This window comes from Ostrinia nubilalis, chromosome 5, assembly GCF_963855985.1.
Source record: "Ostrinia nubilalis chromosome 5, ilOstNubi1.1, whole genome shotgun sequence".
Lineage (NCBI taxonomy): Eukaryota > Metazoa > Arthropoda > Insecta > Lepidoptera > Crambidae > Ostrinia > Ostrinia nubilalis.
The window spans coordinates 15678415-15696280 of record NC_087092.1 but is presented as its reverse complement, the minus strand read 5'-3'; the positions used below and the strand labels follow the sequence as shown (position 1 = coordinate 15696280).

The 17866-nt window shown below is 41.9% G+C and overlaps 1 protein-coding gene across 2 annotated transcripts in view; it reads right to left on the bottom strand.

Annotated features, from left to right (window-relative positions):
• The window catches only part of LOC135072036 (serine/threonine-protein kinase 17A), a 185429-nt gene that overhangs the window by 3332 nt on the left and 164231 nt on the right, over positions 1 to 17866 (bottom strand). For both annotated transcript variants that reach the window (XM_063965960.1, XM_063965961.1), the window contains exons 2-6: positions 3817 to 3988; positions 3253 to 3553; positions 2361 to 2589; positions 838 to 1121; positions 9 to 178 (exon numbers count right to left, since the gene is read on the bottom strand). In XM_063965960.1, the coding sequence (XP_063822030.1) occupies positions 9 to 178; positions 838 to 1121; positions 2361 to 2589; positions 3253 to 3553; positions 3817 to 3988 (1156 nt within the window). The remainder of the gene's footprint in view (positions 1 to 8; positions 179 to 837; positions 1122 to 2360; positions 2590 to 3252; positions 3554 to 3816; positions 3989 to 17866) is intronic.

Below are 17866 nucleotides of genomic sequence, written 5' to 3'. Positions count from 1 at the left end.
ATCCTCACCTTAGGCGTGGAAGGCGCGGGTTCGGGCGGCGACCGTCCGCGCGCGTGTTTAAGCTTGTCGCGCTCGCCGCAGTCGCTGCCCGCGGCCGCGCACGTGACCGCGCACGATACTGTGCACGCTGGCGCGCCCGCGCACGCTCGCAGCTCGCGCGCGCCGCAGGACACTGCGTCTGGAAACAAATGAAAATCAAGTTTACTTATTATGTATATATCAGTTGCATTTGCAATATTGCACAATGAGGGCTATCGTTTTAGCGCTCACCAGTTAGCGCCACTGTAGAGTAAGGTCCTGTCACTTGCTAGTAGCGAAGACAGTGGCACCAACTGGTGAGCGCGAAAGTGGTTGGAGGACTATCGTATTTGCACTCATCAAGATGACGCCACTGTTTCAAGAGTAAGGTCCTGTCAATCGCCAGGGGTGCCAACTGTTAAGTATAAAAACGATAGCCCTCATTGTTTGTCATCTCAAACGAAAATAAAATAAAAAAAAAAAGTTTAATCGCATACAGGTAGTCGTATTCTCCATCTGCATCACATTAAACTGATGACATTTCGAGACAATAGCCAAAAAATTATGACGTTGGACTGTCGATTCAATCGCTAGGAAGGGAGTGATCGCTAAATCAATCCCCTTGGACAGCTGGACCATTTTAGCAAAGTCAGTCTTAACACAAGACAAGCTTAAATTTAGTTTAGCTGGAGAATTTAATCCACGGAATAATTTTCTATTAACCTTTCAACAAAATTGCCTCACCCTAATTTTCAGCCTACGCCACTACTTCTACTCTTTGCTAAGAACTTCCTTACTTACAATCACAAAAATCCTCACCTTTCTCATCATGCGTCCCATTTGTCCCGTTAGTGCCGTTGCATCCATTGTGTCCGCTGTGTCCATTCACCCCGTTCACACCATTCACCCCGTTTACCCCATTCACCCCGTTAACCCCATTCACCCCGTTGACCCCGTTGCAGGAAGCGTCCTCGTCATCCGAGTCGCCGGTGTCGGACGCGCACTCGGTTTCGGGGAAGCCGACGCCGACGATTGCGCGGGGAATGTCTGACTCGTCTTTCAACCAGGGGTGCTCCAGGCACTCTTCCACTGTAAGACGACCCCTGGGGGAACAGAACAGTAGCGTTAATAAATCAGGTTAAAGCAAGGCAAAGCTGAGTTGAGGACATAAAGATATGATAGCATTTTTATTTTGAAGAATATGGCACAATGATTTGGTCTTATGGTGCGTCCAGACTGGGCGAATTTGCTCGCGCGGCACGTTGGTCATCCTGCTCACTCTGCTCTTGAGTGAGCAGGATGTTGAGTTTGCCGCGCGAGCAAATTCGCCTAGTCTGGACGCACCATTAAACGTAGGTACAAGTTCAACATAAAGGTACTCTTTCACTGTAAGACGACCCCTGAAGGCAATGGAATGGTATTAACAATCAGCTTACTTTAGCAAAGTCAATAGTCAATATTACAGGAGTTCCCCAAGGGAAGCGCAAAGACCTTTAAAGGGGGGAGCGGGTCATCTGTGTAGTTAAGTATTAAAAATCCTGCGACCGCTGAGATAATGCATTCCAGACCGCTCGATACGACCAATAAATAATCTGGACTGGAGGACGGGCGCGGATTTTTTTATGTGGTCAAAGACAAAGACATTTATTTTCATATAAGTTAATTAGGGAACCCCTGCAATATTGCATTCCATGTTGTTCCATAAGGTAGAGTCGAGTTGAGGACATAAAGATATAGCATTGATTTCCAAGAATAAGGTAGCTACAGTGATTTGATCTTAAATATAGGTACATAAAGATAACAAAACGAGAGGAATAAAATGAACAATCTAAATAAATAGCAAGGTAGAAATGAATTGAGGACTTACAATTTACTACTACTACTTACGTAACAAAATGAGTGGAATGTAAAATGAACAACCCAATTATTTCATAATTTATAATCCAATTAAAGAAGGCTCCTAAATCACATCGTTCCTATATCTGCCAGCTCCAATTTTAATAACACAAGGTTTATAATTGGCAGATTTGTGTTTATAAAATCTCAGGGTATAAAACTTATACAGGCTATCATTTGTTAGAAGAATAAAGTAAATTGGTAGGTAGATAATTGGATTAAAGACAAGGGTTTTCTTCAAACCGTTCATTAGCAATTATCTAAGGAGCATAGTATTAAAAGATATCCATAAAGTATCTAAATATGGTCCTTCGAGCCGGATTCACTTTGAATCGAGACGAGGGAAGGGGTTTCTTCAAACTGCGCATTAGCAAATCTCTTAAGAGAACATTGAGTTGAAATCAATCGAGTACCTAAACATGGTCCTCCGAGCCGGATGTACTCACTTTGGATCGACGACGAGGGTCTCCCTGATGAAGTCGATGGCGCGCTGCGACACGCCGCGGAACAGCTCGCGCGGGAAGCTGAGCGTGCACTGCGCGATGTTGAGGTAGGTCTCTTGCTTGGTGTCGCCGGCGAAGGGCGAGTAGCCGCTCAGCAGCACGTACGCCAGCACGCCCACCGACCAGATGTCTGCCGCTAGGGATAGCGGCTCGTAGGAAAGGATTTCGGGTGCTGGAATTGATATAGTACAAAGTCAGTTAGATACAAATATTGGTTCTTGATCACTCTTCCAAAAGTGTTAAAAGTTTCTTTCTACCATCCGTACTATAATCATCATCATCATTTCAGCCATAAGACGTCCACTGCTGAACATAGGCCTCCCCCAATGATTTTCACAATGGCCATTGGTGGCGGCCTGCATCCAGCGCCTTCCCGCTACCTTTATGAGGTCGTCGGTCCACCTTGTGGGTGGACGTCCTACGCTGCGAATTCCGGTATGTACCTACTATAATATTAGTTTGATTGTTTAATTTAACACTTTTCTCAAAGCTATTGATAGTTTACGTTTGCCTGTTCCAGACCTTCTCCTTGTCTTCTAAAAGATTCAGGCTAGCAGCAAAATTTACTAGTGTAATAGGAAACCTGCAGGCGTGAATATTAATAAACAAACAGCTCTCTTTCTCACTCTTCTCTGTTAAATGCAGAGCGTAACTTCAGGACTAAATTCTCCTCCTGGGTAGCCAAGATCTACAGCTTGACCGCAAATAAAAACCTAACCAATGAAGGTCAAGTTTTTCCCGGGAGTAAGACAAACTGTACTGATGCAGTGGAAATTCAAACATTTTGGAAGAACAGTAAAGAATTTCAACATCCTACCACTTCATGAAAACTCACCGACATAGTCTCTAGTGCCAAGTATTTCTCTGACGTGCGCCCCTGGCTGTATCGCTCTGCTGATGCCGAAGTCGCAAATAAGCAGCTCTTCGCCCGACGCTGTGAGCAGCAGGTTCTGTGGCTTCAGGTCGAGGTGCGCGACGCGCCGCGCGTGCAAGTGCGCGAGGCCTTCGAGCGCGTGTCTGAGCGCGCGTCGTGCTGCGCCTTCCGTCAACCTTTCCTCCTCATCCAGTAGGCGCTGCAGCTCGCCGCCCGCGCATAACTCTAGTACGATGGCCACTTCTGATCGGGTAACGTATACCTGGAAAACGTTTTGGTGGGGTAAGTATTAAATTTGTTCTTGTTATACAAAGGGAACAGTTTACGCAATCGATTTTGGCAATTTGACAACTGCTCAGAGTCTACAGGATATACCTATCCCAATTCGCGATATAAAAAACTTGGCACAAGAATATTTTATAGAGGAACAGTATTGGCAAAGCTAACAAAAGCCTGCGGGAGTTTGAAGATCAAGCCATTCTTTGTAATGAATGAGTAAATCCGATTTATCCACGTAGTACTCACCTCATGAAGTCTGACAACGCGCGTGCAATCCGCGCAGAGTGCTAGCACAGCCACCTCGTGGAGGATCTCGCGTGTGGTGTCCGCAGCGCGCCGCCGCTTGCGGATGAACTTAGCCGCATACTCCTCGCCTGTCACCAGGTGGCGCAGTTTGCGGACTGACGCGAATTTGCCCCTGCAAAGATAGAAAAGAACAGATTAGCCGATGCTGTTAATTCTAACGAAAGACTTCCTGCGTCAAGATAGTCCTCGCGTTTAATTAAAGCAATTAAACCAAAAGATTAAGATAACATAAACATTCCAGGACCGTTAGACGCGAACGCGAATTAGTCGCAATTCGCCCGTTTGCATAAAACACGCGAGCCGTGTTCGCGCACCGGCCGCGAGCTTACAACGGGGAAACAACAGCGCTCTGATTAGAATTTAACAAAGTGCATGCCATTTACAAGCGCCAGAGCGAAATACTATGTAGACACGGGTTTAATCTCGGCCATTAAACTAATAACGATCCTGTTATATTAGTTAGCATGTAGGATCTGATGTATCTGCGTGAACAATGGCTTATTTACATGGTGTGTGAATAATTAACGCACAAAGCGAGGTGTAAACCGCTTTATGGGCAGTTCTAAGCGGCGCATAAATCTGCGCTTTCATTGCGCGCGCGCAATTAGGCGGCAGCGCCGGCGCCCGCGGTACCTACACAACTGAATAATTTACTAAGAATTTAGAAATGTTTTGAGCTCACGGCATTTTGCCAACTAATTGCTGAAAAACACCTTCAAGCGAGAAAATTTGAGTGTCGAACTTTGAGACTTTTCACCTACCACATTTTCTTCTCTATAGGTTTCAATTGACCTAATGTCCTATCGTTTTAAGTAATGTTAAAAAATCTTATTTTTTCAGTTAAAGCTATTATGCAAAAAATGGGTGCGTGACAGTTTATATAAGTTTATATGATATAAATTCATTTCAATAACGTTCATATTGTATAATAAACGTATGTTATAATAACACTTGATATAATTTTTTAACATATAATGTTTACTTCATATAATAAATCATTTCTAATAATGTCATTTCAGATACCAATCAAAACGCATAAAGACATTTGATATAAACCTTACTTAATCTAAGACTCATTTGATGTAATTTTGTTTAATATAAACAATATTTCACATAACCATTACTTGTAATAAATATTATTTGTTATAACTACTATTTGGTATAATCTTTAATTGATATAATTTCTGATAGATATAACTTTTAGTATGTTCTTCTTTAGCTTGACTTAAAAATGACTTTAGTGACAAAAACGAATCGCCGTAAAACCGACTCCACGTAGTCTTGTCTGCCCTACCCCTAGAGTGTAATTTAGAAGCGCGTAGGCACGAAGGGGCGAGGCGGCCCGCGGGCTGAGGAGCAGGTGGCTGGAAGCGAGGCGCCGCGGCTGAGGCTGGCCGGCTTCGCCGGCCAGCAAGCCGAATACGCGGTGTCGAGCGAAAGCCATCTGCGACGATTAGCACGCGAGGGACCGCCAGAGCCCCGCAGTGCCGGAGCCGTGACAGAAGTCTCAAGTTTTTAGTCAAATTTGCATGCTGCATGCCTGCATGCCTGCATGCCTGCATGCCTGCTTGCTTACTTGCTTGCTTGCTTGCCTGCTTGCCTGCTTGCCTGCTTGCCTGCTTGCCTGCTTGCTTGCTTGCTTGCCTGCCTGCTTGCTTGCTTGCTTGCTTGTCTGCCTGCTTGCTTGCTTGCCTGCTTGCTAGCTTGCTAGCTTGCTTGCTTGCTTGCTGCATGCAATGCTTATTATAACAATTGAACTTTATATAAAATTATTATTGTTATATGATTTAAGTTTTATAGGAAAAGAATTTTATCTCATTTGATTGTTCGACATTTTATTTTTAATGATTTGAATGTTATTTGTTTTAAATAGTATACATTGTAAGTTTTATAGAAAATGTTCATTATATCAAACCATTTTATATCAGTTAATAGTTATGTTTGCGCGCTTATGTTGGCAACAAAGAGTTCTCATGTTCTACTGTTGGTATACATGCGTGCATCTTCCCGACCATTCGCCAAAGTTCCTTGGCGTCTAACGCCATCTATTTCTCCGCGGCGTAAACTGTTGTGCCGCCTACCAAACATTTGAAAGAAAAAAGACAGTTGCCCGTTGCCCAGACTCCATTTTTCACGTGTGCATCTACGCCGCTATAAAAAACTATTTTATTCTATCGTTTGGTGATTTTGTGCGAAGTGCAGTGTTTTCCGCTATTCGAACGACGCCCTCTGATATTGGATTGCCACAAGGAGTGCTGGAACTGGGAAAGGGAGCCCGGTGTCGCTGTTACCAGGTCAGTGCATGAGTCTCATATAATCTCAATATATCGGGTAAACTCCTTCCTCGGCAACTCACACAGTTATTCTATTCCCGCATCGCATTTCTATTCAATTTCTCTTAAAACAAATACGTAACAAACCCCTCGCATCACCAATTTTATGGTACCTTAGATCCGGATTTAACCAGCCCCGTTCTATATTTATTTACGCTATAATCCTTGTTACGTATTTTAATACCTATATATTATATTGTCGTATACATTTTAACGCATCTATAACTGTGTTTCGCATCGCATTTTGCTCAAACTACGCATATTTTTTCATCTAACGCAAACTCGCTCGCTTTGAAACGGCGTCCAAAATGGCGTCCGCTACAAAATTAAAATTTGTCGTTGCTAAAAAGCAAGCCATTTTCGCTCGCATTAATGAAATCTTTACTGTTGCAAAGAATATTTCGATCTCAAAAGAAATAACTAAGTCTCAACAAGCATTTTTAGCGTCATGTTCAACTTTACCAAAATTGTATGATGAATTTAATTCGCTTTGCGATCAGCATAATCTTTTAGAGATGGAGTTGAATCCCGTAGCTGTTCCCAATTTTAGTGATTGGTCATCCTTTGAGGAGCTTTATTCATATATTTCACAAACGCGTTCATCAATTGTTGAATGTCAGGCAAATACCGCACATACTTCATCAACAAAATCTGCAAACAGTGATACCATTAGATTACCCCCGATCGAATTACCTTCATTTGACGGAAATCCTAATAATTGGCCCCTATTTTACGAATCATTCAAAACAAACGTGCATAACAACAAAGCATTGACCAACGCGCACCGAGTGCAATATTTGATAGGTAAATTGAGTGGCTCGGCGCTCAAGACATTCGCAGGCGTAATACCGAATGAGGTCAATTACCCCACTATTTGGGAATCTCTAATAACTAAATATCAAGATAAACGTGCACTAGGCACCATGTATTTGAATAACATTTTGGACATTAAATTAACAAACAGTTCGCCATCTCAATTAAATGATTTTATAGAAAACCTTAACTCATCTTTTGCCGCGCTAAGACAATTAAATATCGATGATTTACCTGACTTCATCATAACGCATATCGCATTAAAAAAGTTAGACTTACAAACTGTGCAACAATTCGAATCATCTATTCGTGACAAAGACATACCGGAGAGTTCAGATGTTATCAATTTCATCCGCCACCATATTAAAGTCTTAGAACGAACATCTTCGTTTTCGGTTCAACAGACACAACCGCGACCGCGCTATAATAATAATAACACTGCTAAAAGAGTGTCTCATACCTTTGCCATAACAAATGACAACACATCGGAAAATGCTAAAGTAAATACGTGCATTTATTGTAAATCGGTTCAGCATTTTCGTCTTTATGAATGCACCGAGTTTAAGAAAATGAGCATCAAAGATAGATTTCAATTTGTGAAACAAAATCATTTGTGTGTTAATTGTCTAGGGTCAAGTCACAATACTTCAAAGTGCGGTTCTCAAAGTTTGTGTAAAATCTGTAATAAAAAACATCATTCTATGTTGCATTTTGACACCCCGGTTACTTCGCAATCCACTCGCATTAATACAAATCGAATTACAACGCATTCACCACCTTTCGCGGCGCCTCCGCAGTCAGCGGCCCCGCCCGTAACCACCTCTGTGCAGCCGGAGCGCTCTGTGTGCTTGCACTCGCAGTCCAGTGACAATTCCGTCACATGCTTAGGCTTAGGCGCGTATCAGGACGAGACGGGCGTCGTATTGACAACCTCACATAAAAACAATTCTACGACAATACTACCTACCGCGCAAGTTTATGTACCTATTAATGGTAAACACGTAACTATCAGATGTTTAATTGACAGTGCATCGCAAAATAATATTGTAACGCTTTCATGTTGTAATCAATTGAACTTGAATATTCAACCGCTAATTAATTCGACTATTAAAACTGTAGGGTCGCTCGATACCTCTGTTTTAGGTTTTGTTTCGCTGACAATTAAGTCTCGCGTCTCTGACGCACAATATAATGTAAAATGCTTGGTAGTCGAACATATTACTGACTATCTACCTACTCGCGTTGTTAACGCAAGCATAATCGACGACTTTTCGAATATCCCACTCGCCGATGATTTATGGAATTTACCTGGCGATATTCACGCAATTCTCGGCGCACCGTTGTTCCCACATTTATTACTCGGTGGTAAGATTATACCTACTGTGACATCGCGCCCGGCTGACGGTTCGGTCATTGCCCCTCACGCGCTCGAAACTACTCTTGGCTATATTGTTGTGGGTGAAATGGTTAGCTCTGTCGAACCTGGCAATGTAGCCTGGTCCTTCGGTCCTTTAATAAATGACAATTTGCATCAGTCTTTAACTAAATTTTGGGAGATTGAGGAGGTTAATAGTAGTGGCTGTGACGTCAGTCCGGACGACCGCGAGTGCGAACGCAAGTTCTTATCGACAGTGTCGCGCGATTCTTCTGGCCGTTTCATTGTTTCTTTGCCTTTTAAAGGGGATCCTAAAACATTAGGTAATTCGCATATTGGTGCTCAGCGTCGATTAGCTGCACTTGAGCGTAAATTCATCGCGCTGCCTACACTTCGTGAGGCGTATAATGAAGTAATTTCTGACTATTTAAAAAAAGGTTATTTATCTGAAATACCATACTCATCCGTGGCTTTGAGTGAGGGTTACTTCATCCCACATCACGCTGTAATTCGTCCCGATAGAACTACGACTAAAACGCGCATTGTTTTGGATGCCAGCGCCAAAACGGACACTGACTTTTCGCTCAACGATTTACTCATGACTGGACCTAACTTGCAGGCTGATTTATTTACATTGCTATTAAGGTTTCGTCAATTTGAAATAGCCGTCACTGCTGACGTGCAACAAATGTACCTTCGCATACTTTTAGCAGATGATGATCGTAAATATCAAAAAATATTATACCGATTTAATGAAGACGAACTTGTTCGTATTTTCCAATTTAATTCGGTCGCATTCGGTCTTCGCTCGAGTCCGTACCTGGCTATGCGCACGATCCGACAATTGGCTCTTGAGGAACAGGATCGCTTCCCTCGCGCTGCAGAGGTCGCCACTCACGAAATGTACATGGACGATTTAACTTCGTCAGTTCCCACCGCAAATGACGCGATTCAGTTAGCTCATGACCTAATCGCAATGTTTAAATCCGGTGGATTTGATCTAATAAAATGGGCCAGTAACTCGCCTGAACTTCTCGCTCATTTGCCTGAGTCTCATCGCGCCGCAATTGAATTCACCGATAATAGCGACACACTAAAGGTCCTAGGTTTGAAATGGCTACCTGTAACTGACACTTTCACGTTCACAATTAACGAAACTCCCGCTAATAATACTAAACGCGTGATTTTATCTACTATTGCTCGCTTGTTTGATGTACTCGGCTTAGTTGCGCCTGTTATACTTTACGCCAAGCTTTTACTTCAAGATTTATGGCTCGCTAAAATTGATTGGGATGAAGTACCACCTCAACCAATTATTGACCGCTTCACTGAATTTAAAAATGAATTGCCCCTTTTATCAAGTTTGCAAATACCGCGCCACTTGGGCATATCAGCAGGTTGCACTGTCCGCTTACTCGGTTTCGGAGATGCCAGTCTTAAGGCATATGGCTGTGTAATTTTTTTGCATGTAACGCATCCGAACGGTGACATTTCTATACAATTAGTATGTTCAAGGTCGAAAGTCGCTCCGCTCAAAACTATAACGCTCGCTAGGCTCGAATTGTGTGCCGCATTCCTTCTTTCTGAATTTATTAAACGAGTTCACGCCGCATTTGATAATCGCTACCCTATAAATGAAATATTCGCCTTTTCAGATTCCACTATCGCTCTGTCGTGGATTCATTCATCGCCGCACCGTTGGCAAATGTTTGTCGCCAACCGTGTTAGTAAAATACAAGATAATTTGCCACCTGGCCGCTTTTTTCATATAAACGGATCTGAGAATCCCAGTGACTGTGTCTCGCGAGGTCTTTTACCTTCGCAATTAATCGCGCAATCATTATGGTGGCATGGCCCCTTATGGGCTCAATCTCCCATCGCCGATTGGCCGATCGTGCCCTTTGTATCTTCTCATCTTGATGATATACCTGAAATGAGACCGTCGGTTACTTTAACTGCTGTATCAGATGTAGACGCATCGCCGCACCCCCTTCTTGAGCTCGCATCCCGGGTCTCGTCCTGGAAAAAATTAAAACGCATTACTGTTTATGTCTTACGCTTTATAAAAAAGATACCTAACTCACCTTCAATCGAAGCACCTCATCTGGAATCTGCTGAACTCGTTCTTCTTCGTACGCTACAGAAACAATATTTCAATGAAGATATAAAAAACATATCCAATGGTAACTTGCCTTCCGCATCCCTCAGAAAACTTGATTTGTTTATCGACAATGACGGGCTGCTCCGCGTTGGTGGGCGCCTTACTAACGCTGACATTCCATTTGAAAATCAACATCCAATTTTGCTGCCTCGTAGTCATCACATCATTAATCTCATCATCGATGATTGTCATCGATCTAATTGTCATACTGGATCGCATCTTTTAATGTCATTATTAAGACAGAGATATTGGATTGTATCTGCTCGCAACATTATCCGACAGCGTGTTCGCAAATGCAATTTTTGTTTTAAGGTCGCACCTACTCATCCTTCGCCTATAATGGCAAGCCTTCCTCCAGCTCGTGTTCAAGAAGCTAAAGCTTTCACCCACACTGGAGTAGATTATGCTGGGCCTATTAACATAACACTTACACGTAGACGTGGTGTTAAAAGTCAAAAGGCTTACATTTGCCTTTTTGTTTGCCTAACTACAAAGGCAATACACATCGAATTGGCTTCGGATTTGAGTACTGAAACATTTCTAGACGCTTTTAAGCGCTTTCTTTCCAGGCGAGGTCCTGTCTCATGTATGTACTCTGACAATGGAACTAATTTTATCGGTGCTAAACGACAATTGGACGAACTTTACAGTTTCCTTTTCGCGCATGAAACGTGCACCGCGTTTCAAAATGAATTAACTGACAACCGCAAAATTATTTGGCGTACTTTGCCTGCTCGAGCTCCCCACATGGGCGGCATTTGGGAGGCAAACATAAAAAGTATAAAAACGCATTTATTCCGCACAATCGGTAATCAGCTGCTTTGTTATGAAGAGCTCTTAACTGTCCTAACTCAGATAGAATGTCTATTAAATTCGCGTCCGTTGTGTCTGTTGGCCGATCAACCTCACCATATTTTAACTCCAGCACATTTTTTAATGACTACACCTTTACAAAGTTTACCTGTAAGCGAACTAAATTCATCAATGCGTCTTTCTGATCGAAAATCCCTTTTGGATAAATTAGTGCGAGACTACTGGAAGAGGTGGCACTTAGACTATTTGCATACTTTACAAGTAAGACAGAAATGGAATACACCTGCTGTTCCAGTCAGTCCTGGGACTCTTGTTCTCATACATCATGATGATACACCACCTCTTCGTTGGCCCACTGGCATAATCGAACAAGTATATCCTGGTAAGGATGGGATTATTCGCGTCGCTTCAGTAAGAACAACAACTGGAACTTATAAGCGTCCTGTTGTTAAATTATGCCCACTTCCTACTCAATAGCAAACACAGTTATAATCGCATACAACCTCATATTTTTATCATATATTGTATACATACCACATTTTTGTCTTATATTTATATATTTTGCTTTAATTGCCCTCCAAAACCAGTATTATATATTCCGTCACATTTTAATCTTGATCTTAACTTTATTTTAGTAATTCTGCATCATATTCTTTGAAAATCCCTAGTATTTTCAAGCCGGGGAGGATGTTTGCGCGCTTATGTTGGCAACAAAGAGTTCTCATGTTCTACTGTTGGTATACATGCGTGCATCTTCCCGACCATTCGCCAAAGTTCCTTGGCGTCTAACGCCATCTATTTCTCCGCGGCGTAAACTGTTGTGCCGCCTACCAAACATTTGAAAGAAAAAAGACAGTTGCCCGTTGCCCAGACTCCATTTTTCACGTGTGCATCTACGCCGCTATAAAAAACTATTTTATTCTATCGTTTGGTGATTTTGTGCGAAGTGCAGTGTTTTCCGCTATTCGAACGACGCCCTCTGATATTGGATTGCCACAAGGAGTGCTGGAACTGGGAAAGGGAGCCCGGTGTCGCTGTTACCAGGTCAGTGCATGAGTCTCATATAATCTCAATATATCGGGTAAACTCCTTCCTCGGCAACTCACACAGTTATTCTATTCCCGCATCGCATTTCTATTCAATTTCTCTTAAAACAAATACGTAACAAACCCCTCGCATCACCAAGTTATTTGTCTTAAAATTATTCGTTTTAAAATTATATTATTCGTTTATTATAGTAAATAATTATTATATTAAATGATTTTATATAATTTGATGTTATATCCTCTAAGTATTATATGATATGTAGTTATATCATACATTACACACCCGCAAAAAATTTGGTAAGATAAAGTTTCCGCAAAGGTAGAGCCCTAATTTGAAATAGGCTAATTTAATTAATCTGTTTCTACCGAATAAATTCTTAAAATTTAGTCTTTAAGCCCAACTAGTTCCCAAATACCGTTTCAGGACCGCTTATAATATTAAATCACGCTGAAATCACACAGTGCCATCCTTATACGCAAGCACATCCATCAAACTTTTCGGCGCGGGCGTAAATCTGCGCGCACTCAACGCTGCGCAAGCGCCGCTGTCCGCAAATACGTGCGGTTACGTACGGCGGGATTCTTTGACACTCCTGGGCGGCCGGCCAAAATTCTTGGCGGGCACTAACCTTTGCTTATTACGTAAAGTTTTTCAATATAGTACGGGAAGTAACACAACTTCTTATGACAATTACGTATTCTGTGGTTTCGATCAAGTATTTGTAAATACAATTTGAAGTTCCTTACAGTTCTTGCGCTTACCTCACGTCAGTGACGTCTCAAAAACACCCTCCCGTGCTACTCCCATACATACCTCAGGCACTGACTGAGTTCACCGCTAAATCTTAAGTATCCTTGTTGTTGTTGCTATAATGTGTTCGTTCGTTTCAGCCAAATGACGTCCACTGCTGGACAAAGGCCTCCCCCAAGGTTTTCCACAATGAACGGTCCTGCGCTGCCCGCATCCAGGCTCTTCCCGCGACCTTTACCAGATCGTCGGTCCACCTAGTAGGAGGCCTGCCCACGCTACGTCTTCCAGCCCGTGGTCGACACTCGAGAACTTTCCTGCCCCAACGCAATAATGTGTTACTTAGACACAATTTGTAGGTGATCTAAATCACAAATGCACCGTGCAAATTATCTCGTCTGTCCAATGCGCGTGAGAAGTCAAGTCTGCGCGAGACCGCGGCCTAATCCGAAATGCCAGCTAAAGGTGAACCTAGGGTTGCCAGGTGTCCGGGCATGTTTGGCTTTTTACAGTCTTGTCCGGCCTGTCCGGCTTTAGTTAGGCTTTTTATTTGGCTACGCTGCACCCCCCCGCGTCACATGTCCGGCTTTTATGGTAAAATGTCCGGCCAAATAAAGCACAGAGTCCGGCTTTTCTGTTTTTGGACCTGGCAACCCTAGGTGAACCGCAAATCCGACGTTTAATACCATTACGGGTAATTAAGTATGCCCAGGCGCAGGTCAGGGGAGCGGCTCGGCATTTGTCAGATCAGTAATTTGATTCTTGAGAACTAATCATAAAATCCACTCCCACAATCTGTTCAAATCACTTTTGTCTCATTACGGAAGCGGCTGCTTAAAGACTGGATAATCAATTAACAAGATAGTTTTTAAGATTGTACTTTATCAAAGGTCAATTCAGTTTTAACCAAGAGATATGGATGGAGAAGTAATCACGTGACTGAGTGCGACGAATTGATAACATAGACACCGTTCGATCGATTGGTGGAATGCTCAATTATTTCTTGTACCTACCATAGTTGGTCAAATACAAATCGGGACAGGTTTCATAACCATCTAGTTAAAAATAAATTGAAGATCCAAGCTCTATACACTAACATACAAAGAACTCTATCATCGAAAAGCCTTATCAGTTGAGCCTACGAAAAACAAACCACCACATCTGATTCCAAGTCAGGATGATGAGCAAATTCAATCCTAAAAGCAAAATAATCCAAGATTAAATAGCATAATTATGCGTAAGTGCTGCGCACTGCGCAATCTAGATCAGCGACCCACATCGGATCGATGCGTTATCGCGTGCGCTTGACATTTAGCTACGAGCAACGTGCGCCCGCGCACTGTTGGTATTAAAAACGTTGTCTCATCCTCACATCGATCGTGAAATGTTATCTTTTAGATTGCGCCGTCTGCATTAATGACAAGGACGTAGCAAGATGGCGGTAGAACACTGATTTTGCAATTTAAAATTGTAAATATTTTTATAAAGCGACTAATTTAATTATTTTACTAAGCTAAGGGGCAGGCAAGTTCTCGAGAGGCAAGTTCTCGAGTGGCAACCACGGGCCGGAACCGGAAGACGTGCGTGTGCAGGCCTCCTACTAGGTGGACCGACGATCTGGTGAAGGTCGCGGGAAGAATAAATTAAATATATAAACTTATTTTGAAATATAAACTACAAAAATATAATAACTAAACAACTATTTGTAAATATGAATTTTGGTACACTGTCTCCTACACTACACAACTCCAATGCTCACTGTTAACTTGCCAACTTGGGCGAACCAAACACTATCCCTCCCGCACAGTTTTCTACGAGTACCCGAACAGTAAAAATAAAAAATCTCGTATTCTTTTACAATCTTATTTATTTAGTAGGTGGATACTTACTCACTACACCTAGTCACACCTACCTAGTCCTGACTGAGTAAATGATAGTTAGTTTGAGGGCCATTATTTCTGTGTCAACGGAGTTGCAGATCTGATGTTTACTTATTCGAAATAATGTTAATAATTATTTATGTACCTACATTATTTTTTGTTTGTGGGCTTTGCGCATGCTTCGTCACAAGACAATTGTTGTAAATTATTATAATCTCATGTAAGTGAACTACCCTGTTCTTATGAGAATAAAGATTCTTTAAACCGAAGAACCTGGATGCGGGCAGCGCAGGACCGGTCGTTATGGAAAGCCTTTGTCCAGCAGTGGACGTCATTTGGCTGAAACGAACGAACTAAGCTGTGTAGTCCTAAGAACCAAATTAACTGTTTTTCCCTTTTTTTCTTCTCTCTATAACCATTTAATAATGTCGTCACTAAAAGAAGTATGCCATGGTCAAGGTGAAATAATTCAATAAACAAATATGCGTCACGCCAACATCAAGCATGTAGCTCTATGGAAAAATTCCAAAGCCACATTGCTTATTACATTACATGTCAAAGTTAATGATTTCATTTATAGGCCAGTGTCAAAGCCAGCGTCATAGTCACTTGGTCACCATGAGGTACCGGGTATTGGTCTAATCATCACCCTCTTCAGAACTCGAGTGTCCGATAAAACCATTGACGTCACTTCGAAATCATACCAATTCCCTTTTACTTGTAGCAGTAACCTATTTAGATAAACAGCCCAAAACAAGTGGCCAATATTGATTTCATGTTCTGATCCAATTTATAATAAAAAAAAATCAGGGAGGCAGAATCTGTAAGGCTTAACAAAGATCAAAATGCACAATCACAAGGTCCCACGCCCTTCACAGCAGGGGAAATCAATATAACACCATTGAGGTGCCCTACTTTATAAAGTAGGGCACAGGGTCCTCCTCCTCTCAACGCACTTTGAGGGGTCGAGGTCGCTCGAAATAATGAGATTTCCTCAGGATATAGGCACTTCGTTCTGAACATCTTTACATTATTCTTTCAATTTGTAAAACACACATTTTAAAATTGGAATTAATTAAACAATATTTTTAATTAATTTAATAATTAAGCCGTGTGGTGACGGCAGAGTAGAATACATTTGTCACCAACCCCTACTCTTCCCGCGGGTGTCGTAAGAGGCGACTTAGGGACTACACATCAAACAGAGAATGGGCAGCAGCGCTCTCTGAAAAACATCAATCTTTTAAACTGCGATCTCCAACCCGCCTGCCAAGCGTGGAGATTATGGCAAAACCCTCCACTATAGTGGAGGAGGCTCATAGTCCAGCAGTGGACTGTAAAGGGCTGTTGATGAAACAATATTTCCTTATTTCTCAAGTTTTAAACTCATCCTAGAACTAGATTCAACGAGAAATCTTGATTGCAATGCTTGTAAATGGCAAAATTACTCAACTGAGCTTTAACCATCTCCCAACCTTTGTATAAAATTCCAAAGCGAGATAAACACAATAAATTGCACGTTATAAAATCACCGCCGGCATTTGTGGTTAATTGTTTAAGGGCCCCGAGCGGCGATTACACCGGCGCGGGCGCAGCCGCCGAACGCCGGCGAATTTCGCCGAAGTAACATCGCGCACCTGCCTCACAGCTGCTGCCACAAAAACCACGTCAAGGATTCGAAAGGACAAAATCGCAGAGAGATTTTATCGAACACATTTTATTCTGTATTCACGAAAACGAAATTCAAATTGCAAGTGAAATTTTACTTTCTGGCGCGACAGTTAATGAGCGCGCGACAAATTTTAACAATTAAACTTTCAAAATACTTTCGTTTTCAGTATCTTAATTAAACTTTTCCATCCGTAGTGTAATTATTATTCTGCCAGTGTTTAACTTGTGATATCGATTTTATTTATGTAGAGAAACCCTTACCGAATTATTTTCACAACATTACTTTAATGCCACCATTTCTAATTGCACGATATTTATTTCATAATGGTTTTGACAAATGAGTTGCATCATGTACTCTAATTCTCATAGCTCTACATAGTTCATCTTCAATCTTTTGTTTCTCCTATTAGGTCCAATGAAGTAACGTTGTCATACAAACACTAGCTTCCACTTAGCGATCTGTTTGCGGCGTTTCGAAACGGCCATTACTCAACGAAACAAAGCGATTTCAGAACGCTCCAGATTACAATAACCCGACATTTAATCGACTTTGGTACTATTGTTGGCAGCATTAAGACGTTGAGATACGATCACCTCTCACCTGGGCTTCAGTTGAGTTGGTCAACGCGATCGGTGATACTGTTATCATTTCCCTCTTAATTACCTGCCTACGTAAAGCATTTACATTTGATTTTGTTATTGCATCGCTCGAATATTAAATTACATTTCACTGTTTTAAAGTACAGTTTCAAAAACGTTTCACAAGCATAATCACGAGCAGGTGGCGCCAAGAAGAGAGCGAAAATGCCCAATTCCACCTCATTAGTATTGCATTTAATCTGTTTCCACTAATTTGGCAATATCGATACCAGTTTTGTGAATAAATTGAATAAAATATCCATCTTAGATTATTGGGTCATCTCATTTTTTTTTATTGGAGTCGTCTATTTCATTGTCTAATGAATTAATCCATTTAATAGCGAACTTGCAGATTGATGATGCGTTTCGAAATCGAATGTTACTTGTGTTTTCTAATGCCGACAGAGCATTGTTAAGTCGATCCTTCACAGTGGACTGAATCGCCTCGTTAACAGCAGCCGCTCAATAGAAAATGTGATAAATGAAGTCGGGACCCGCGCCAGGGCCCGTG